Below are 24571 nucleotides of genomic sequence, written 5' to 3' on the forward strand. Positions count from 1 at the left end.
CCCCAATATTATTGGGGAAAAACCTGCCCTAGGAAGTATGCAATGTGTAGACAAGTAGGAGGAGAGTAGCTGGCAGCAAAAAAGAATTTTCAACTATAGACTTTCATTTTATACAAAAACATTTGGAAAAAGTTAATGAGGTTTTGTTGGAAAGTTGTTTCCAAAATTAAATCTAAAAATAACATATGTTTTAAGTGCATTTGATGGAAATGCCAATTGAAACTATCAAGGCATATGTTGTCTTTGAGTCTTTGCTAAACTAAATTATGTTTAGTTTGTGATACAGTACATGCTACCAGTAACAAACATGAACCAGCCATGTTTTCAAATCCTTATTCTTTTTTTGGCCCCGAACTTCTTTCTTCTTTCAGTTTTCCCTTTTATAATCTCAAGCCTAAATATCTTTGCTAGTGTAGCATTCGTTAGTGCATAGAAAGCTGGAGTTACTTGTCTAACTCAAAGACTCAGAGTGGCTTGCCATTTCAGAAGTAAATCAAAGTCATACCTTGAACTATACCCTGAAAGAGTTCTCCAATATGATCTGTGGTTTAGTATTTACTACTTAGATATTATGACGGATGTCTGTGAGGTTGTCTGAATCCATTAAAACGTGGGTACCATTTTTCTGTGGTGTCATCCATCCGTTTATTCCTTTCCTTGTGGATGCTTTACTGCATTTGTGTACTCAAACATTCATGCTTGAGGTGTGGTCAGTGTGCCTTGGGAGCATACCTGAAAGAGTAATTGATTCCATGGGATCCAAGATTTCCTTCAGGAAATCTTCTAAAGGCCTAACATTGGAGCTAAGCCTTAAATTGAGGCTACTTTTCAGTGCCTAGTATAGAAAGGTTGGGGAAGGCAAGCCCCCAAGAAGGAATAATATGTATAAAGGCACTGGGGCTCCAGGTAAGAGCTTGATGAGAATTGGGGCATAGGGCAGTGTGTAGAGGGGTAGGGCAAAAGTGAACCTGGAAAGGCAGAAGGATAGCACTTGGTAGGCTCCTGAATGAAATGCTGAGGGATATCTGTTCCTTTGGCTTTCTCAGACGACTATTGCAGATTGGAACAGATGCCCATTTGATCACAGTGACAAAATAGGCTGGGTTAGGACAGAGTTCTTAAATACATCTTATGCCATAAACATATCTTAAGGCTTCTTCCAGACTCAGAATGTCATGGTTGAAAGGGTCTTTCAGTGCCTTTGGTCTTGCTCCTTTGTTTTACAAAGGAAGCATCTGAAGGCTAATGAGATTAAAGAACTTATTAGCTTATCTTTAATAGTAATTAAATAATAAAAACTGATGAATAAAATCATAATTCACTCTTTTAGACTGCTTGGATGAAAAATGAATTAATACGTGGTTATAACTGAGGAAAACTCTCATTCTACCTTTAAATAGCTCTTGTGACAGAATGAGTTTTCATAGGTAATATGGTTTGGTTCTCAGAATTTGAAGCACCCTCTTAAAATAGTGTTCCCTGTAACATAGGAATTTGACTGCTTCAGAGAAAATATGTAAAAGTAATGGTCACACTGTCTTTCATTTACTTGGCAATTATTTGCTGAGCTCAGACTATGTGTCATACTCTGCGCTGAACTGGGTATACAATTACAAGTTGAAGTCAACACAATCCTTCACCCATGGAGCTGACAGTCTATTGTAAAAGCCATCATTCCAAAACTTGCAAAAATAAAAGGTATGATTAAATAGAATGTGGTGCTGTGAGTACATGTAAGTTGGGGTGAAAGGCTGTGCATCAAGGAAAGATTCCCTGAGAAAGATATCACTGAGCTGGTATCTGAAGGATGAATGTGGGTTCATTGGTAAGGAGGTAAGGGAATAATATTCCTTGTAAGAGGAGTGTCATGCACAAAGTCCTTTCAGAGTGAATATAGCAAGAATATATTTACAGAAGGTCACTGTGACTGGACTATAGAATCAGGGTTGAGATGTACAGGATGAGACCTAAGGGAAGGGCAGGGCCTTACAAGGCTAAGGTAGTAATTTTTATATTATTCTTAGAGCTCTGATAAATTTAGGAGGAGGATGACATCATCCAATGTACATTTTCAAAAATACCTCTGGAATCTTGTGTGATAAATGAGTTGGAGAGGAAGTGGGCATAGACTCATTAGGAGATTGATGGAGAGGGCCAGGAAGGAGGTGATAACAAGGCCTGGGTGTGGGTGGGAGTAGAGACAAAGTATTTGACAAAGGCGATTTCCTGAGATATTTAGAAGACAAGATCATTATGACATGGTAATGGGTGGGGGATGTGGATCAGGGTGTATGTGGATGGCCCATGGGTTTCTGATTTGTAATCAGTGGTTGGTGCCATCATTCAACAGAGAAGAGTAGAAGATAACTTTGGTTTGAAGGCATCTGAATGTAGGGAAGTTAAGTCTGATTCATTCCACTGTCTTTCCTATTCTCCACCCCTCTCTTGCCTTCATTCCCCTTTGTCTAATCCATTGGACTTGTATTCTTCCCCTCCCTGACCTTGTTGTGTGTTAACATCCACATATCAGAGAGAATATTGATTTTGGGGGGATTGGCTAATTTCACTTGGCATGATAGTTTCTAGATCTGTCCATTTTCCGGCAAATGTCATAAAGTCATTCTCATTTATGGCTGAGTAGATTAATATTTTAAAGTGGATGCTTGGAGAGAGAAATAGCTCAGATTTGGTTGCTGGAATATTGGAGACAATGAATTCAGTTGGAGGCACACTATGTTTTATGTTTAGATATTTAAACATCTGAATAGAGATGCACTCATTGAAGTTTGTCAATAGCTTGGGGCACAGCTCAGACTAGAAAGTTGGAAATATATCAAACTCGAGAGAATGTTGAAAGTCTTGGAACTCTTTCCATCTAGGGAGAATGTATATGGATAAAGGGAAAAACTATTAACAACTGAGGTGTTTTTAAACTGAATTATACAAGGTAATATAGTAAATTATTTCAGATAGATGTCTTATGTAATTCCCTACTACCTTTTAACAGTACCTTCATTATTGCCTGAATTTGCCCAATAACCCTATGGAGATTCGGAAAGGTTGGTACCTTGACCAAGGTCACATAGCTAATAAGAGGTGAAATTGGGGCTTGAACCCACGTGTCATAATGCCACTCTCAATGCTGTTTTCCTCTATCCCATCCTTTCTACTGTAGCACCTTGAGGATAGAACCATGGATAACACCAGCATTTAAAAGATGGGCTAAGAAAGGTGGTCTAGAGAAGGCTAGAGGATGTGGGACAAGCAGTAGACGACTTATGGAACACAGTGCACTGAAAGGCAATGTGAATGTGACCACTGTGAGGGGTCTGGATACTTCACAGCAGTTTCATAACATAATGTAGTCTGGACCCAGTAGGTTGAGGCATGATGGGAAGGTGAAGAAATGAAATTCACAAGTTCAAGGTGGTGAGCGGCGAGGGGCAGGGCAACCAGCAGCAGGAGAGGTATTCCTTGGGTGTACAAGGGATTCTATGTGTGGTAAGAGCTGCATTTAAAACTGGGTTGGGAAGTCCATGCACTAGATGTCTCAGAGCAGCATTCACCTTGCCCCATGTTGAACCAGCTGGTTGAGAAAGACATAGAAAGTTTCTATGAGTTTAGAAAGACAATTCTGGGTACAAGTTTATTTTGAAGTCTTTTAAACTGATCAATCTACTGTCCAGTTGGTGATCTCTTATAAGAAGTTTTCTGAAAGTTACATTGAGTAATCGTTCAAGATGCATAGACTCTTTTGATTATTTTTCGAGCAAACATCTTGCACACTGATATGAGGCAATGTGGTATTTATGGTTATAGTTAGAAAATGACATCATAAATTAGTGCTTGTCTGAAATGTTCTAAATTGGTTCCTACGTGGTTATTTTCATCCATCTTATGGTACTTTGGGTTGCGTTTTTCTGTCCCGTGTTTTGATCTCCACTGTTAATTTTGTTTTGAGATCATGAAAGGGCTTGAGACTTCTCTAAAAGCCCATTACTTATTGGGATGTTTTGATTTTTGATAGATTCAGGTGTTCCTTCAAATACATTTCAAATACATTCCCAACAGTCACAGAAACTTGCTTTGAGGACTGGGGTTTTATCTAAACCCTGCTACCCAAAACAAAATTCTAAAAATTACTTAATTTTTTTTTGTCTTTTAAAAAAATCCTTTTTGTCTGCTGTGAATTACAAGTTGATTTCAGTGTCCATAGTGTTTCATAGTAGATGTCCTGTCTCTATTTGTGTGCTGAGATATATTTTCCTTATTTCTCCATCCATCTTTATGACTTGAGCTTTTACTGTCCAAGAGAGAATCACTGAACATCATTCTTTCTATAATTCCTGAAGTTGTTGTCTGGGGATGACTAATCCATGCATATCCTGTCTGTAGGTAGCATGTATTCTAGTACCACCCCTCCCCCTCCCCCCCGCCCCGCATATTTTTCCTGAGAACAATCTAAACCATTAATCTATAACTAATGGTGACCTCCCATTCCAAATGATATGAGAGCTAAGGCATGTGGGGATTGTGGTGGCTGTGTCTTTAGTCCTAGGGGAGGGCTCAGTCATTATTAAATAAAATGTCACCATTGATTGCTACCACAGGAAGACTGCTTTTAAGCCACAACCTTGACAAGGTCCTTGGGGACATGGTAGCAAATAGATGCAGTCCCGTCTCTTGAAGGGTTTATAGTCTAGGGAAAGGACATCTGCTTCAAAAAGTGTAGAAGAAAGGAAAACCAAGCTTAATAATGAGTAAAAAAAATGTATTTATTTATTACATGTATTTTCAACTAAAATGTCAGGTACCTGGATTGACCAGGGAATATAGCAGTGCTCTAGAGACACAAGCCCTCACAGACCTCTTTAAGAAATACCTTTGCTTATACGTAATTGGGCAATAGACTTGATGTTTTGTATACTATAATAGTAGATTCTACTTTGAAATGCATGTTTCTAATGTTTATTTCACTAAGAACTTGGCAAACTATATAAGCAATGATTTTCTGTAAAATTATATAAAAGTAAAATGACAGCAGCTTCTAGCTATTAAAGTGACTTCCTGTTCACATTCATTTTTTCTAGTCAATAACATTTAATTGTAAGCAGTATAACTGGCTGTAAGTGACATGATTGCCTTCATATATTCTATGTCATTTCTTACAGTTATTGCCAGTTTTCGAGGAACTGTCCCATATGGCCTGTCATTGGAAATTGGGGACACAGTTCAGATCCTGGAGAAGTGTGATGGTGAGTGGCTGATGATGATTGTTTGAGGTCACATGAAGTTTACAAATTTGTTTTTTCCTCTGTTAATTTCTGGAAATTTTCCAGTAGTTAACAGACAACTGTTTTTGGCAAAACTTGTTTCTTGTGCATTGAATATTTGGCTTATGGAATAGCAACATTTGGTATTTTTAAAGGTGATTATGTTTTTTCCTAGTATTATTTCCTTGTAGTCAATATATGGCAAAATAGAAAGCAATAGAAGCTACTCTGTTTGTGGGAGTTCATGACTCAGTGCCAAACAAGGAGGCTTTTCTCAGAATCTCAAGAGTCTAGCACATCCCCTCCTGCCTTTGCAAAAGAAAGAAACAGAAGTCCAGCCCGGAAATGGCTTACCTGAGGCTGGTTAACCAGATCCCTCAGGAAGACTCCTGTCCAGGCCAAGTCAGCTCTAATTTGTCAATCTTTCCTCTTCCCAAATTGGGAGTAAAATCATTCAATACATTGAAATGTTAGTAGACTATATGATCTTGTATTATTATTATTAATTTATGTACCTTTATATTAAAGGTACCTAATATATTCTCACATGTTTCCATTTCTTTTCTATGAAACATCCCTGAACTCCAGTACTCACGAGATCCCAGATGAAATGACTACCTCTTCTTTTTTCCTTGTTAACAAAATTACTATATATTTTAGACCATCATCAGAATAACCAAAACTAACCTTTTTTTTCCCCTAGAGGCTTTCCTTACTAGGAATTTATAGTATGATACTATTTTATCTCATCAATTTTGTTCATGGTTTAAATTGTATTCCCACTAACAAATTTAGGTAGAGCCTGGCATTAAATGGTGATGATACATAGGTGTTTGTTCTGTTCACTGTAATTGATAAAGTTTTCTATGTCATTACTAGATGCATGTTGTCCATTTTTATTTTGTATACAGGTGAAGACAAAATTTATTTTGTACTGGTACATGAAAAGTTTTCTCTGTGGTATAATTGGACAGAGAACTCTCTATGACATGTTTGCAATTCTCAAAAAGTTTTGGTTTCTGTTAGGATAATTATTTACTGATTGATATATATTTTTTAATCTGTCCTTATGAGAATCTTGTAAATCCCGAGGTATTTACTCTTTCAATTCATTCTGCTTTCTTCAGACTGTTTTTAAAAATGATATTTTATAATACTGCATGTCCTTATAGAAAATGCATTATGAGGAACAAAATATTTAAATACAAATCTCAAATATTTGCTTTTAGAAATTCAATTAATCAACCAATGCATAGCAAAATATTTTCTTACAAAGAGGGCAGATAATTTTTGCACTTGAAAGTGATGCAGTCTGAAAATAATACTTTTAAATTGGGTTATATGTTAATCACATATATTCATACATATACTTTACATTTGTTTTCAATTACAAAAAGGTATGTTCCTCTGTAGTACTGTAAAATTGATTCAGAATTGCTTGGAGCTTAAATAATAAGCAAACTACAGAATAAAAATCACAGTGAGCTCATTGAATAGACATGGTGTTGCTGAAGTACGCTAGTTCATTCTGGGAGTGGTGAGACCTGGTTTTCCTCTTCTGCTATGAAACTAATCCTAATCCAAGACATGGAGTTTAAGGGTATGCAAATTCACTGCATGACTGCTAGTCTGGCACTATTATTTGGTGGTAGAGTCTGTGCTTTTTAGATAGGCAAGAAAAATTTAGAAATGTATTATGTCATGTGCACGTTCTTGAAGTTCCCTTATACATAGGGTGACATTTTATAAAATGGGGAGAATTGGTACTCAGGTACATCAAGTAACTTGCCCAAGATTAAAAAGCTAGTAATTTGTAAAGTGAGAATTTAAACCCAGTACTGATTCCAAAGTGTTTGTTTTCCTTATGCATGTTTCTGTTTGTTACTTAAAGTTGTGGTATAATTTTTAACAGTTTGTTATTAAAACACTTAAAGTATGGGTCACTTGAGCTATTATCTAACCTAATTCTGACTGCCACCATGTTTATTTATAAAGTATTTACATGTAGGGTAAAATTTCATCAGCAAAGAACAGATTAATTTGTAATTATTTTTTATCTTTAAAATGTTACAATGGTCCATCAAAATATGACTATGATTATTTCTCCACAGGCTGGTACAGAGGATTTGCCTTAAAAAACCCAAATATCAAGGTAAAAACTGTAATTTCTAACCGTAATTATAGGATTTTACAAAAAGACAACTATTTAAATTATCTTCCTATACAATTGAAATTATAGTTTGTATTCTTAGTTAAAATGCAAAATGGTAATACAGATTTTTATAATTCTTGAAATTCCTTTGAACTTGGATTACAGTTAAGATATGCTACTCAAATGATAATCCTATATAGCTCTTGAAAATTGTACTGAGCAGACCTTAATAAGCTCATTATATATAAACAAAATCTTTTTGAAGTGTTAGTTTCTCAAAGAACTAAATTAAAATTCAGGCAGGGGGGATATAGTTCCAAAAGAAATATGGAATAGAGGCATTTAATTTTAAGTCTTTTGTGGTATCATTTGTAAACACTGGTGTGGAGAAACAGATTCATTATAGTGGCACATTAAGAGTCTCCTTGGCTTAGGGAACTGAAACCTGGAAAATCATATTATAAAAATGTCCACCTTTCTTACTATTCCAGACAGAAACTAAGATTCATTATCCTTTATATACTTATATAAATCCTCGGGAATTATAGTAGGAAGTATGTGATTTTTGTTTTATCTTTCACTGGGATACTTTGTGATTTTGACACTAATCCTTACTAATATCTACATTTTTCTACCTTATTTCAATCTCCCCAGCTTTCACTCATACTTCCCACAGTCTCTAATATTTCTTATATGTCATATTCATTTTTTGGTTTAATTCTAGCTATACTAAAGTTGTTAATGAGAAAGTGTTTCATTTCTCATTCTCAAAACACAGCATAAGATAACTATACTCTTTTGTCTTTTTGCTTAAATGTGGCTTTTCCAACTATGTTTAATTACTTCATTGTATTATTTTAGATTAGTCTAAAAGGAGAGCCTAAGGACAAAAGAGTATGCAAATTAATTTTTAATACTTTAGCCCTCATTTAAAGTAGTTTTTGGACATTTGCAAGGCACATGCAAATATAGCCTCAGTATTTAATTATTCATCTAGAGCATGTTTGGGAAAAATTTATTATGACTTCTGAAGTTACTTTAGTCATATCTAACAAACCTCAATTCTAACTTTTCCTTATTAATTACATTTACTCCATTTGTTAATCATATCATATTGAAGTAAATTTAAGTTTTGCAGAAAAAAAATAATTTAAAGAATCTATATCCCTATTTACTACAGTTGAATATATAGAGTTTGCTTATTAAGTTTTATTTTATATTTGGGTGCACAGGAGTGATAACATATTCAAATGACATTTGTTTTCATAAATATTTAATTGAGTTTGTCATTTGATTATACATGATAAATTCTTCAGAGGACATTGTCACTTAACAGAAAATAAAATTGATGTTCATTTTGTTGTTGTTTCTTTCGATTTCCCATTTAGAACAGAGGAACAATTTCCTTGCCCTATCATTTCTCTATAATAAAAAGCTTTATGTGAGCGAGCGTGGCTTCTTTTGTTTAATTTTTGTGCCATCAGAATGGCAGCATAGTGATTAATTGCTGCTGTGCTGCCATCAAAGATCTTCCATAACACACAGTACAGATATTCTCCAAATTCACAGTGTTTTTTTTTTTCTTTTTAGTATATATGGTTAAATAAAACCATGAGTGTTTGGGGGTAAAGAAAAGAACAACTAAAACAAACAAACATCTATTAAAACTATGTTGTATTTTATTTATTATATTTTACTTTTATGTTTTTATTAGTACATTATAGCTAAACATAATAATGGGGTTCCTTTTGACATAATCACTCATGCATGGAATATTTTTAAACATCTATTCACTATAGCATGGTTTTTATTTTAGTATTCCTGAAATTGTTTTGCTTTCTATTTTACATTTGATTACATGATTACATTTGTCATGTGAGATTTGATTTTTTTTTCCGATTTTAGAGAATATTTGAGGTTTTTAAGGAGTTGGTAATAGAGAGTTAAAGGAGTGGGCCTGTGCCACAAGGGATTTCAGCCTGTGGCATGTGGGAGAGATGTTTTTCCTTAACTCCTAATATTTTCCTACTGTGTGACTGTGCCTTTTACATTTGTATTGTGAACCCACCCTGCCGTAAGAATCAGTGAGCACCCTAACCTTCGTGTTTTCTCTTCCAGGGTATATTTCCTTCCAGCTATGTTCACTTGAAAAATGCCTGTGTAAAGAACAAAGGGTAAGAAATAAGGGGTTTTTTTTGTTTGTTTGTTTGTTTTAGTAGTTGGAGGATTTTTACAAAGCTGTAATTACCTATTTTGGAATTTTATAATTCATGCAAGCTTGAAAAATGAGCTGTACAAGGTCATGATATTGTTGGTGCTGTTTGATGAAGAGACGCTGACTAAGGAGGGAATTAAAGAACCCATCTGCTCCTTCAGGACGATGATGGGATCTAAGAGACTGAGGTCTCTCGTTGTTGGCATATCTTGGAACCAGCTCAATCTTAAGCAGAGGAGTTGGTTATTTTGGTTTCCTGTTATTTAAGGAAGCATGGCAGTTAGATCTATAAAATGTTGAGTCATGTCTTCTTAAAACCCAAGAATTTCCTCAATTTACCACCGATTTTAAGAAGCCAAGTCTATCTTTCTCTAAATGAGCATAATACCATAGTCTTAGTGTTAGCATTCCACAAAGCTCCTTTAGAGAATAATATTTATATGACACTCAGTTTGATTGAGCTCACTGATTATATACGATTTCTTATATATTTAACATTTTTTCAATCAGTTCCTAAAATGATTGGTAGCGTCTGTCAGAATAATACCACTCAAGCAAGAGTAAAGTTATCTCAAAATAAAAAAATAGTGGGTTCAATCTTCAGCACCTCATAAAAATAAGTAAGTAAAATAAAGGTATTTTGTCCAACTACAACTAAAATATATAAATAAATAAAGTTAATGAACAGACTCATTGTAAGATGGATTTGGACATAAAACATTTAGAGCCATTATCACAGGGAATCTTTATTGGGTCATTGTATAATTTTAATTTTATAACCAGAGTACAGATTCAACCATAGAAATTACATTCTTCCTCAAATAGTTATAATAGCAATCTGGTATTTGAACTCTTAAACCAGAGTAAATAATATCTTCAAATTTTAGTTTTACCAGAAAAGTATGTTATTCAAATGGTGATTTTTATATTCACCCTCTATAAAGGTACAGTATTAAATTTTTGTTCAGTGAAAGAGATTCTACGGTATAAATATTTCCTGTATGGATAAAAGTTCATCTAGGAGACTATTACACCATATAGCTTATATGTGTCAGCTACTTTAACCAAGTATTATTAGTAGGAAATAGTAACTTTTTAAAAATAGTAGATTGAAACTATAATTCTAATACAAATACTTACCACTGCTGATAGAAATCTTTTAATAAATACATATCCTTCAGAAATGTGTAGCTATACCCCCCACAATTATCAAGCAAAGTTACCAGTCTTTTTGAAGTCTACCACCCCTGGCTTGAAACTGTCCAGCCCTGTTCAAGTAAACCAGAGCTCAGGACAGAAAGCTTTTCAGCTGCATACTGCTTCTTTGTCCTGATCTCTCTGCCCTAGTTATCTGGAATGGGCATTGTTGAAACTCTGGGGTCTATCCTAGCCCTTAAAGTGCTTATCTGGACAAGACTCTGCAGTTCTTTCCTCTGAGTTCTTTCTTGCTGCATTGGCCCCAAGACCCACCCAGCCTCCATCAGACACTGATCAAGGAAGAGAAAAATAGAGCAGGGGATAAAAGGGATGTCAGTCATTACTCCACTTAGTCAGCATCCACCCCTCAAAGGGCATTGGAGTGGGACATAGTTTTAAAGTAAGGATTTACTTCTTCTTCTTTTTTTTTTTTTTTTTTGCAATGTTGTATATCTTGCCCCCTTCCATATGCCTCAAGAAAGCTTAAATGCTGGTAAAGTTATCTCAAAATTTGGTTGTGCAAGTTTAAGACTTGCTATGAGGTATCTACCTGACACCAGGCATGATAGGCATGGGGCAGCAGAAGAACTTATAAATAGAACAGACTTCATTTTCTAAAAAAGAATTATTGGAGTTGGTCAGACCCATGGTTCTGGGACTGTTATTGGAAGAAAAACATTGGTCTGAAAACATTTGAGAACATGTATTGCCAGATGATTAGTTTCCCAGAGAAGAATCTCTGTGGGAATTTGAAGGTACCTATCTTGTTGGAAGCAGATTTTCAACCTGATGTCCCACTGGGATGAAGTTGCTGCAAAGTACATTTCAGAATAAATGAAAAAAAATGTAATTTCAGAGCAACTGCTTATGATAGATTATTTGAATTTTAGTTTTGGTTTTTGTGTATTTAATAGGAAAAAGCTGCCTTGCCCAAATGGCAATTTTGTGCTTAAAAACTTGCATTTTGTTTGGACAGCTCTCTCATTGACTTCCCACAGATTGAATTGTCTTTATAGTCTTTTCTGAGTTTTCAGAGCAATGGAGGACTGATGGGGACCTTTAGGTGATAGTTTGTGTGTGAGGCCACTTCTGGTTTGTTCTTGCTGAGGTCATGTCACTTTTAAAATGTTGAGCAGGATGTCAGGTTTTCTTGGAAATTCGTTGTTCCATCCCTGACCTTGTGTAGGATCATTTTATAATCTCTCCGTCTCCAAATAGTCATCATTTAAATTGCAACAGTTGCTTCAAAAGCAAAATGAATGATGTACTACCCCTGGAAAATGTCATATATAGCCTTAATAAAAGGTTCTATATTTGTCACACGTCATATATCAATATTTGCTTTTAATTCTAATTTTAAATTCCAGTTTTGCATTTTCAGCTATGTGAAACTCTAGAATGAAGGAAAATATTCACGGGGTAGGTATTAGCAGCCATATGAAATGAGGAGATGGAGCTCTGGTGAAGGAATCAAGGCAAACTTTTAGTTCCTATACTTCCATTAAGAAGATTTTATAAAAGACAGTTATACACACTTTGGACATACCATCGAAAAAGGAACGACAGAGCAGTTATGAGCCTCATACTAAGAAGTAATTTTCCCTTGATCATGGAGATGACCTGGTTCAGTGTCTAAGAAGCTGTTACCTTTTACATATTAGATGTTGTCCTTGAGAAAATGTAATGAAATAAAGAAAACAGTCTCCATCAACATAGCCAGTAGTGTTCTTTGAGATGCAGTGGTAATAACCACGTAACCATTTTAACCAGCATTGAAAGGATTAGAAAAAGAAGCTAGAGATGCAGAAAAGGAGATCATTACATGACAAAGACAGAATAAAAAAGACAAATTAAATCTTCCCTTTTTTTTTTCTTATCTCCTTACATTTCTTAACTTCAGGACAAAGACACATACCTATTAAATGTTGGTATGAATATTTTTATAGTTTCTGACTTTTAGAGAAGAAATGGAAAGACTGCATTACCCTAATTATAGAGATTAACATTTCGAGTGAATTTTTAAATATCTAGGAAGTGTTAAAAGCCTTTAAATTTAATGCTGCATGATAACATTACTAATAGTGCTAATGATTTTTCGTGGTCTGGTTCACATATAATAAAAATGAAGGGTTAATAACCTCCACTGTGTGTTCACTCAGGGTCCCAGTGTCCAGTTTATAAGGTTGTTCATTTGAGTGTTCACATCCTGATGGCTCAGTAGTGTTTCTTTTACTCTCTTGGTATCCCATGGAGTCAGCACTTGGAAGGCAAAGTTCACCTCAGACTATGTAACGTCTGGTGACCTCATGTGGATTTGGGGCTAGGAGAGGTTAAAAGAGTCTATTGGTCTATTGGTCACCCTGTCACCAGAGTAGAACTCTTCTGTGATTCCTTCTCTACTGCAGGGATCACACTTAATCTGGATGAACTGGCTGTTTCCCTTGGGTATCGCATTGCCCCATGACTGTCCTCACACAAACTCATAATCAAGTCCCAGTTACTGTCTTCAGGACCCAAAATAAGTTGATGGCTCTCCTTCCTAATTTATGTTTTAGAGTACTTAAAACCAAATTGTTGTCCATGGTATTTCCATATAGGCCTTTTCTTTTCTAATTTCACAGACAATTTGAAATGGTTATTCCCACTGAAGACTCCGTTATCACAGAAATGACATCAACATTAAGAGACTGGGGAACCATGTGGAAACAACTCTACGTGGTAAGTTCTTTTTTTAGTGTAGTGGCTATTCGGGCAGAGAGTTTTCTTAAGCAGTATCTGAACATGAATAAACATTGGCTGGCATTTGAGCACCTGTTGTAAGTCTCTAGGACTTCTCAGGAAACCAGGATATAGATCTTAGAAGACATAGCCTCGTAATCTCTGTGTGCACTGAGCATGGGTCTCATACATTATTTTTCAAAATCGCAGGATAAAACAGGTGACTTTTCTGACATCTAACCAAATAGGATGGTTTACGTGGATCTACTATTAGACTTCCTGAATATTTTGAGTTCTCAAGGACAAATAAGTTTATTTGTAATTCAGTTTTAGTGGGAGTTGGTAGTTTATCATATTTTAATTCTATAATTCAAGTATACTATAAATGACAACTTCTTATCCAGAGTCAGTGAGAATATTCTAAATATACTAAGGAAGGGAATGTTTCTTGAACAACAACAACAAAAAAAAAAAAATCCTCAGTGTTTTAAGGTATATATGATTACATTATTGAGTGCTTGTTATACAACAGATTCCTCTGGAACTACTCCATGTACAGTATTTCATTTATTCCTTATGTTTAATCAAGGAAATAATAACTGTGATCATTTCTAGCTTATGGAAGGGAAAAATGAGGCCCAGAGAGTGAAGTACTCCATATTCAGTAGTCCCTTTCTTATCTGCCAGGGATATAATCCCAGACCCCTGTGGAGCTTCAAACTGTATAATACAGAACCCCAAATATATACTATGCTATATTTTTTTCCAAAATAAATATCTATAATATTTATCTCTGATAAATATCGGTGATAAAGTTTAATTTTACAAATTAGGCACAGTAAGAGAATAACAACAATAACAAATAAAATTGAACAGCTATAAGATACTATAATAAAATTTATTTAAAATTTATGAATTGTTTGTTTGTAGAATTTTGCATTTAATATTTTGAGAACTCAGTCACTTGTGGATAAATGAAACTCTGGGAATTGAAACTGCAGATAAAGGGAACTACTCTCATTAGAAAGTAGCTGAGCTAGAGTTTTGATGTGAACCTGGTACTATGTATGCAAACTATTATGTATGCTAAAGTCAGAGGGTGATGAAGTTTTGAGGAAGAGTAATAAGATTTCTCCTTGTATTTTCAAAAAAATTTCTAGAACAATTTAATCATTTGAAGGAATGTGTTCAAAATCCAAACGTGCGCTTATTCTGACAAAATTATTTTAAGTCGCCTGAGAGAAAAATCCAAATTAGTAAGGGGCATAAGCACAGAAAGATAGTTTATATTGTCTATTACATCTAAAATGAATAGGGTGTTTCATTGAGAGAAGAATATCTTGAAAAGTCACTAACCAAAATCCTTTGGTCCTGGAGTTTTCTGGCCACACCATTCTGGAGCTGGTGGCTTTAGAACTCACTGGGAAAATCCACAAGACAAAGCTTACATCTTAGATGAACTGCCAGAGTGTGGTCCTTGTAAACATGAAGTCAAGATAGCTGATGCACAGGGAGGGCTGTGTACCAAGATAGTGCTAATGAAATGCAAATCTTTCTTTTATTAATTTTTAAAAATGTAGGCTGGGAACAATATTAAATCCAGGCATTATTTCATTTGAATTAGCATTTTGTGTGACACATTGTTTGAAAAGTTTGAACCACTGCATCCCAAATACCCAACTTAAGAGAGTTATAAAAATAATGACAGTGTAAGTGCTGTCCATTAGTTGAGCTGCAACACCCAGACTTTTCCTTTTATGTAGCTTCTAGTAGGGAACAAAGTTGAATTTCCTTTTGATTCTGTCTTATCTAGCTATTTTTACCTGCTTTTGAGGTTGGAGGCATCTATTTTGGGGACAGACTTGGTAGGCTTGAAAAATCTATGTGTTGTAAACTCTGGAAGTAATCTCTTCTTCTGGTGTCCTGAGTAATGGGAAAGAGAGATAATTATCTAACAGTTTCCCTGGCTACTAAAATGGTAGTGGATTATATGAGGAACAAATGTAAATTTCAATCCTGAAATATCAGTTTTGGCATTGAGAATGAGGCTAACTTGGCCACTTTGGACCTTTTGGTTCTCTCTTTCTGATGTAAATGTTCTGTGCCTAGGGTTTGGTTCAAGTTTCATTATGCTTGAGTGTATTTTGGATACTGTCCATTTTCTCTTCCAGTGATTTCAAAGTACCTGCTTCTTCACTGAAAGGTGTTTGATGAGGGCAGTATTTTTTTGTAAATTGTAAATATTATATAATGTATGCCAAATGCTTAGAATAAAAGCACATGGTAAATGTTTGAGCAGTGCTTGTTACTCTTCTAAATAATATTGGTAAAGGCCTAAATTATGTCTTTTAAAATAACACTTAACAAAATATTAGTAATGTAACCACAGAAAGTTTAGGAGAAATACAGTGCTCATCCTTTACTGAGTACTTTGGTTCGGGCCCTGAGCTATTTTACATTTATCTTCCCTGGGGCTCTGCCAGGTAACTTTTATTCTCAAATCTTATCAAAGATGATTTATCCAGAGTCCCACATTGAGTGGTAAAGCCTGAATCTAAATCTAGGTCTGCTGCTGTAAAAACCTGTTTGCTACATTTCTAAAATATAGCAGGAATTTTTAGATACTGTTTTATTCCAAATGTTTGATATATTACCATACTTTTTCATTTAACACTGAATCAAAGCATTTTTATTTCTGAATAGTCTTCATCATTATCCAGTTTCACACATCCAATTTTTATGAACTATCATTTTTTGACGAGATGTGCAATCAGATATGTACACTTATTTTTACAGTGGTAGTAAAATCAGGTGGCCAAGCCTGTAGCATGACAATGTCTCTTCCACCCCTTAAAGGGAAAGCTGACCAGCTGGCTTTAATGTTTACAAAGGATACCGCTTTCTTCTCATCTTTACATTATCTTAAATTGAAGTACAGAACGTAACATCACAGAAAAACAAGTTCATCTTACAGAACGACTGCAGACCGCATCTCCAAGTGCAGGCATGTGGCCTTTCAGTGTGACAGTCAGTTCAAGAGAGTGCTGGCTCTCTCCTTTGTGCATGAGATTTGATTTCTTTTTATACTTCCTCATGGAATTGTTTTACTCAGTGGACTTTTCCTTCCCACTACTGATTTCATCAAATGTTTGATATTCCCAGCTTATTCTTTTGTAAGACCTAAACAGAATCTGTCTCTTGAGGTCCACAAAAAAAAAATAATACCTGTAAATCAAAGTCCCCATTCATTCTCCTGCAGGGGTTACAAAAGACAGGCACAGCCCCTGTGGTTGAGCTCTAAAAGCCACGTGGAGGACACAGACACTGGGCTGCTAATTATAAGAGTATTGTGTCATAGTACTCTTGCTTGTACGGGAGTGTATCACATGAGCAAAAAGTAATAGAAGTCAGGCTCCATAGAGTGCTTTAGGAGTTGAGAGCAAGATTATTTATTTCCCAGAGGATCAGGGATGCATCCTAGAGAATGTTTTCTGTCCTCTGCACATTTGTCTGACCTGCACAGCACATGAAAACTCCTCAAGACACCAAGTATCAATAAGGTATAAAACACTTCACTACTTTTTAAAATTAAAAAAATGGGTTATCACCCAGTGTCTTTACCCATCACGGGAACCTGACATCTCCTGCAGCTTGTCGCGTGAGAGGACTTCAGGTAATTGATAACCACCACTTTTTGTGTGACCTTCTAATGATTTTTGTGAAAATTAAAATGCAGCTTCTCATTAAGGAAGGTAAGAAGTGAATCCTTACATAGATTTACTCTGGGCTGGGTACAGTGGTGCACACTTGTAGTCCCAGTAGCTCAGGAGGCTGAGGCAGAAGAATCACATGTTCAAAGCCAGCCTTAGCAAAAATGAAGCACTAAGCAATTCAGTGAAATCCTGTCTCTAAATAAAATACAGAATAGGGCTGGGAATGTGGCTCAGTAGTCAAGTGCCCTGAGTTGAATCTCCAGTACTCCATCTCCCCACAAAAAAAATGTATTCTGATATCTGTGAGACAAGAGATCTATATTTTGGTTTTGTTAAAGAAACAGTATTTGTAAAGAGCCTATTATGAACAAAGCCCCCAAACAGTAGCAGTATTAGTAATGGCAAATTACTGAAATGGTATTTATTTGGGGCCAGGCATTGTTTTCAGAGTTTTAATATACTAACTCGTTAATCCTGACAACAACCTTTTAGGTGGGTAGTACGATACCTGTTAATAAACGAGAAAACAACACAAAGAAGTTAATGAATCACTGAGGGTTTTTTAGCCAATAAATGCTAAAATTAGAAGGTCATTGGGCTCTAAATTGGTGCTCTTTGACCATGGCTATGCTGCTATCTTCATATATGTTACCTGTAATCTATAAAACAATCTTGTATAAAGATAGTACTTCCCTATTTTAAAGATGACAGAACTTCATACTCAAAGTTTATGAAACTAGTTAAGTGGCAAGACCAGGATTTGAAGTCAGGAGTTTAACCCATCTTTTTTCACTAAGCCACAGAGCTTAATGATTTTCATAGGAGGTTATCATGATTCTATGTGATTGTATAAAAAATTTAAAAGCACCACTTTTTAAAAGTAGTAAATACTGAGCAGATAATGACTGAAAATTTATCAGTGAATTATCATGAATGAGCTTGAGAGTCCTCTGTGCACCTAACTTCTGAAGTAATATCTAGCTGGGTGTGATGTCACTTACCTATAATCCCAGTGACTTGGGAGCCTGAGGCAGGAGGATCACAAGTTCAAGGCCAGCCTCAGCAACTTACCAAGGCCCTAAGCAATTTAGTAAGACCCTATCTTAAAACAAAAAAGTGCTGGGGATGTAGATCAGTGATAAAGCAGTCCTGGGTTAAATCCCTAGTACAAAAAAAAAAGGGTGGGGGAAGATCTAATGAATTGTTAAAGTCATAATATAAGATATAATTGGATTACGATGTTTTCTATTTCATCGACTTTAGTTGTATACAGCCATAACACTGAGGGGAGAGAAAAGAATGTGAGCAAGAGTTATCAGGAAAGACTGCCTCACAGAAGTGGATGTCCTGCTGAGCCTCGAAGGATAGTAGTGAGTTTGGACAGAGGTAAAGACAGGAGCACATGAAGGTGTGGAGGCATACTGGAAACAGGAGCACTGTGGTTGTGTTGAGGAATAGGAGAATGTTGTATTCTTGGACAGGAGAGCAGCATTGTTGAAACTTGGATGAAAGCAGGTAGAATCATACTTGCACTTTAGAACAACGAAGGAAATGAGTGTTTTGATGGTGAATCTGTTCAGGATTCAGCAAGCATATAGAGCGTAACCAAGACTCACCCCCTGCCCCTTCCTATTTGGTTACAACTCAGCATGGGACTGACTACCAGTTCTCTTCTTTGCATATTTCTTAGAGAAATGAAGGTGATCTCTTCCACCGGCTGTGGCACATCATGAATGAAATCCTGGATCTGCGGCGCCAGGTGCTGGTTGGCCATCTTACCCATGACAGGATGAAGGATGTGAAGCGACACATTACTGCCCGCCTTGACTGGGGCAATGAGTGAGTACTGACCATTAGGGGGTACTAGGTGTGGGAAGAAATCACATCAGCTTTGACCTTTTCACCGGCTTTATGAGGACTGTCATTGATGGAGCCAAGAGCCACATTCTTTAGGTCTGGTGTCCACACCAAGGCATTGTTTGCTCTCTAGTGTCTTGTGTGGTGTGATAGTATGCATGTATTCATATAAAATGAAATGTTCATATGGGTTAATTAAATATTGCCTCTGACTAAAATGGACCTTATCTTCCAGTAGGCTTTAGGTTTGGCATGTGTACTTGTTCTTATTGTGCACCTCTCCATATCATGCTGTGGGTTGCCAGTGTAATCTGAAGGGAGACAGTGATGTTAGCAGCTTCTTTTGAACGGCTTAGGCCAGGTGCACCACGGGGACCTTTCATTACTGTTGTGATGGTTCCTGTGCATACATGTCAGCTACTCAGGAGGAGCTGCTTGGGAGAAGAGTAAAAAGCTGTTTTTGATGGAGATTTACCTTTAAATAAAAATGTGGGACTAATTTAAAATAACAATCAAGAACTTAAATAGTAAGTCTAATCAATAAAAGCTCTGGCCAAAACTGATATAGCACTAAGTATGACTGGCAATATAAGAATTAGAAATGCAAACAAGCCAATCTTGCCTACGATCCTAGGATTGCATATGGCCTAGGTTTAAGGCACCAAAATGGTTTCATAATATCCTACAAGGCCATAGCCTCCCTTTCTTTCCTTTCCCCAAGCTCTCATTTACTGTTTGGACCTTCACAGGATCTTAGGGCAACAGAATAAAAAAAGAAAGAATAAAAAAAGAGAGAGAAAATGTCAGGACATTTTGAACAGTGGACAAAATGCAAACAACAGCAACAAAAAGAAAATTGGAAAGTAGAATGTTTCCCCTACCCTTAGGAAGTCACTTTATCAGAAGCCAAGTGTGATTCCCACCAAGATGTTAAATACTACAGGAATGACAGATTTGAATCCTGCCACTCACCCAGAGCATGTATGACATCTTTTTTAATGTGCTGTGCCACTCAGTGACTAGCATAGCCTTATCTATTTATCTCTAGAACATTCATTTCCCTGAGAAATAAAGCAGGTATAGGCGTGGAGTGACTGATTCATGACTTAGTTTTTGACTTACATGAGTTCTAGCTGGTGGTTTGAACATTTGTTGGGCTAATTTATGGTAAATTGGTAAAACCCTGTTGCATGAAAATGAATGATACATTTATTAAGATCATCTTTAAATTCATGAATTTTCTGAGCTCTTATTCTGTTTTCTTTGAATTTCATTGTCCACTTATTAAACATAATTTGTAGCACACATATTATGCATTTTCCTTGTTACTTTAAGTATAAACTTGTTTTCCTATTGAAGTGCATTGTGGAAAGCAAACGAGGATAATTTTTTTGCCTATTAAACTATATCAGATTGTCCTGGAAATTATCTGTCAATACTTAAATCTCTGGATGAACATAAATAAAGAATATGTCTAATCTCAAGTTGTCTATCAAACTGTTGAAGCGAAGCCCTCTGGAGTGGGGAGCCTGGGTGGAGGAGATCATAATCCATCTGGTTCCTAGTGGGGTCAGTAAAATAGTGGTACATGTTTCTGTCTCCTATAGAGGGCTTTGATGTCCTTTGAGATCTGATGTCTCTAAGATTATATGGGAGGGAGAATTAGTTCCTCCTTTCTTCATATAACACAGAGTAGGATAGTGGCTGCATTGACATTAAGTCTGACCATTTCTCCATGCTTAGATTCTGGCTTCCTGTATCCTGTGGGGTCTGTCTCCATGTTGTCTCCCCCTACCTTGCCTGATTTCTCTGTGTGCATTGTAGAACACTGCCCTGAGTCTATTTTGTGAGCTAAGAAACCTCAAACAGTGCCTGGATTATCTAAGGAGATAAACTAGAAGTTGATAAAACCAAATAAAAACAAACAAGATTCTTTTGTTTTTTTCACACAGCTGGGACTCCAGTTAGCCAAGAAAAATTGAAAAATCAAGTTTTATGGGAGAAAAGAGCTTACAGAATAATGATTCTAGGCCTGAAAGTTCAGGAAGTTCTGGAGCCCACATCTGGAGCTAATCTTTACTCATTCTGCAGTGATAATCAGATGCCCTTCACATATCTTTTCTCCCTCACATGAAATGGCTAATTCTATCTGAATTTCCAAGTTCAAATTCACAAAGAAGGAATACCATTGACAGCTAATCCTTCTGTTTGGACTGGGTACTTTATACAAGCCTCTCAGAAGCTGCTGGCCAGCCCATGGATTCTTTGTTCTTAGATCAGGTGTCTGCCTGCAGACCAGTCAAGTATGTATCAGAAGGGGAAATGTTCAGATAACTGCCTTATGTTCCTGCCTCTTCCTGGAGAGAAGGTGGGCAGCAAAGCTTCTCTCACCATGGTTCTTATGTGGTTGTATGCTCTCTTCTCTTTGCTGGATAATCTTTCATCAGCAATGTATTCCTGATATCAAATCCTGTCTTACTTTAGTATATATAATATATAGTGAGTCTCTCTTTGGAGGCATTGGGGAATGGACCCTATGAAAATCCCTGGTGAGATATGGCATAGGAGGAAATGTTGAAAATAAATCACTGTGCTTGTGATTTGAAAGTTCAACCAGAAGAATGAGTGTGTCATTTGAGTTTCTTAAGGAATAATTCAAATAAGGGAAATTTAGAAAATGTTTTTAGAGTTTGAAAGGTAGCTTTCTGCTCTCAAGGAAGGGATACTGTTCTAGTTTTAAGAACTAATATCTCTCTGGGTGGCTGGGCAGTATTTGGTCTGCAGCAGGTGGTAAATTAATAAATTTTGCTTATGAAGCTTTAATGAAATTTTGAGAAGGGCATGGATTTTTTTTTTTTTTAGTATACAAAAGTAAGAAAGCTGCATTCTGTAATTGGAGGTGCAATGTTACAAAGCTCCCGTAGTGGAAAGAGTGATATTGTAAAAGGGATGCCAAATAAATTATCTTCCAATAAGCATGAGACCTGGAGTGTGGTAATTGAGAGGAGTCTAGTGGTCAGAGGGCTTCTTGTTCTTGATCTATAGGGTATTGCAAAGGCATGTTGAAGCCAGTAGGATGGTAATGGATGGTTAAGCCGGTGAATGGAAGAATGTGACTTTGGCATCAGTGTTGTGCAGTAGGTGCTCTGGGGAGCAGAGTGTTACAAGGTCACTGGAGGGAAACTGGCTTGAACAGGCTTGTACTCGCATTCCTCTGTTCAGGCTAAGACAGCCCAAATCAATTACCATGCATGGTCCCTCTGAGACTGGATATAACCTTAGAATACTTCTCAGCATCGCAAACCACATGTCGATCACAATGACACCTGACTCTGAAGTTTAAACAAACCATTCCACCACTCTAGGCCTAGAACAGTGCTGCCTCAATTTCTGTTTCCTGCATTTACTGAGTTTCTTCAAAATGTCTTACTCCAGAACTTGCTCTGAATTAATTCCAGGCACCAGTGACCTGACTCGCCTTAGAAATGTGTTAACTCTATACTTGGTACTACGCCAAATCCTAAACACCAACTTTCCCTCTCCTCAAATTCAATTTCCAGAACCAAATTATTCCTAGCTCTAGTTTCCACCCTACTCCAGTATAGAAGGGCTTTTCTGGTGATAGTTTATAGGTGCTGAAAGCCCTGAGTGGCAGGAACATTCCACTAAATGCCAACCCTTGCCTCCTTGATTTGCCTGTCTTTGTTATCCACTTCTTCTCAGGTTAAGCTCAGTTTCCAGCCTTGCAACTTGTCTACCCCAGTTGTAGTAATAAGTCATACAGGGTACAGCTATGAGTGAGAAAAGGATAGTAGGTGATACATCTAAATTTTAAGGTGATGTAGTAAAAGTAATTAAATACATTGCATAGAAGTGACTTTTCTCCAAACGTTTTGCAATTTTTTTTTTCTAGACAACTAGGACTAGACCTGGTGCCTCGGAAAGAGTATGCAATGGTGGATCCAGAGGACATCAGTATTACTGAGCTCTACCGATTGGTAGGTATAAGAAATGTTGACTCACACCACACTGCTGATTTTGTGGTTTCCACGGCTCTTTTTAAACCTACTTGATTTTGTAAGAACAGGATGTTCAGGTTTAATTTGAAGAGAATAAAAGAATGGAGGGCTGAGGTGACCCTGCCCTGAGGATAGTACTAAGACATTTTCCCTTTCTCAGAGTGATATGATGTTCTCCACTGAGCCCCCAACTCCCAAGCACTAGAAAGTAAATGCAAGGTTTTACATCCTTTTGCAAATCTTTATACTTTTTGCCTACTGTAGTGAAATGGTTACAAGTCACACATTCATACCTGTTGTGTTTCCAGTGTCCCAACTAATGGTATCCAACCATTCATTGTCCATCAGTATATTAACCTGCCTTCCTGTCCCTGTTGTTGTGATACACATTGATAACAGAAAGCGTGTCCTCCTTGGTCTTCACTTGCTGATTTTAAACCCATCCCCAGACCGAAAGCCTAGGTGCCAAAACCTAGGTTTTCCAAATCTGATCTAATCAGCCTTGAATTTAGCCTTATATTCGTAAATACTTGTATAGAATTTACCTAATTTATTGATATTAATTAAGCTCTCTTTAAAACCCCGAATCAGAGTAGGAGGTGGTTGGGAAGAGCTTTTGTGGGCAATTACCTTTTACTGTAATATCATTACCATAATATTTCTAGGAGGAGTGCCTATCCTTCCTATTTAGGAAGATCCTGCTTCTTTGGAGGTAGCTTTTCAAGCTTACAGTCTTTTTCTGAAAATAGTGGGATCGTCTAAAACTGGATGGTTATCAATATATGAAAAATGTGGGAAAAATCATAAGTCCATCAGAGTTTGAATCTGACTTGTGAAGTCAGACATAGTTTTATCCGTTTAAGTGTTTTTCTTCATCACCCATATGTTTAGATTATCTATTCTTTGGCTTGTTGTTGGAATACATTCTGGTTTTATAGAGGATCCCTTTACTGTGTGGTGAACTTCTTGTGAGCACTGTTGCATGCTATAGGCCTTTACAGCATCTGTGCTGAGCAGAATGTATGGTGCATGGGGGCACGAAGATAGTGGTAGTTTAACTCAAATTAAAGTTATCACTACTTCTTAGCCTATATAGCAAATATAATTTCTGTATTTCACTTGTCAGTCACATCTTCTGATGTGACATCTGATTAGTTAGTTTGTTAAACCATTGCGCTGTGTATTTTCTCACTTTTAAAAATAATCTTTCTTTCAATTTTAAGTTGCTTTAGGTTGTACATAGTGTCTTCTGTCCCTGGTCTTATGCTCAAGTTAATTTTGTCCAGTGGTTTGTATTTAATAAACACTCAGTCATTGTTTTGGAGATCATTATGATATGATGAACAGACTATGGATTGTGGCTTCAAATATCTAGATTTGCAGTCTTTATGAGCTCTCTGGTCTTGGACTTGTTATTTTGTCTCTGG

At 36.5% G+C, this 24571-nt stretch overlaps 1 protein-coding gene across 4 annotated transcripts in view; it reads left to right on the top strand.

The window, feature by feature from the left end:
- The window catches only part of Dock4 (dedicator of cytokinesis 4), a 437803-nt gene that overhangs the window by 180657 nt on the left and 232575 nt on the right, over positions 1 to 24571 (top strand). For all 4 annotated transcript variants that reach the window (XM_078040061.1, XM_078040058.1, XM_078040060.1 and 1 more), the window contains exons 2-7: positions 5172 to 5255; positions 7385 to 7425; positions 9544 to 9599; positions 13459 to 13555; positions 18959 to 19107; positions 23039 to 23123. In XM_078040061.1, the coding sequence (XP_077896187.1) occupies positions 5172 to 5255; positions 7385 to 7425; positions 9544 to 9599; positions 13459 to 13555; positions 18959 to 19107; positions 23039 to 23123 (512 nt within the window). The remainder of the gene's footprint in view (positions 1 to 5171; positions 5256 to 7384; positions 7426 to 9543; positions 9600 to 13458; positions 13556 to 18958; positions 19108 to 23038; positions 23124 to 24571) is intronic.

The sequence above is a fragment of the Ictidomys tridecemlineatus genome, chromosome 2, assembly GCF_052094955.1.
Source record: "Ictidomys tridecemlineatus isolate mIctTri1 chromosome 2, mIctTri1.hap1, whole genome shotgun sequence".
Classification (NCBI taxonomy): Eukaryota; Metazoa; Chordata; class Mammalia; order Rodentia; family Sciuridae; genus Ictidomys; species Ictidomys tridecemlineatus.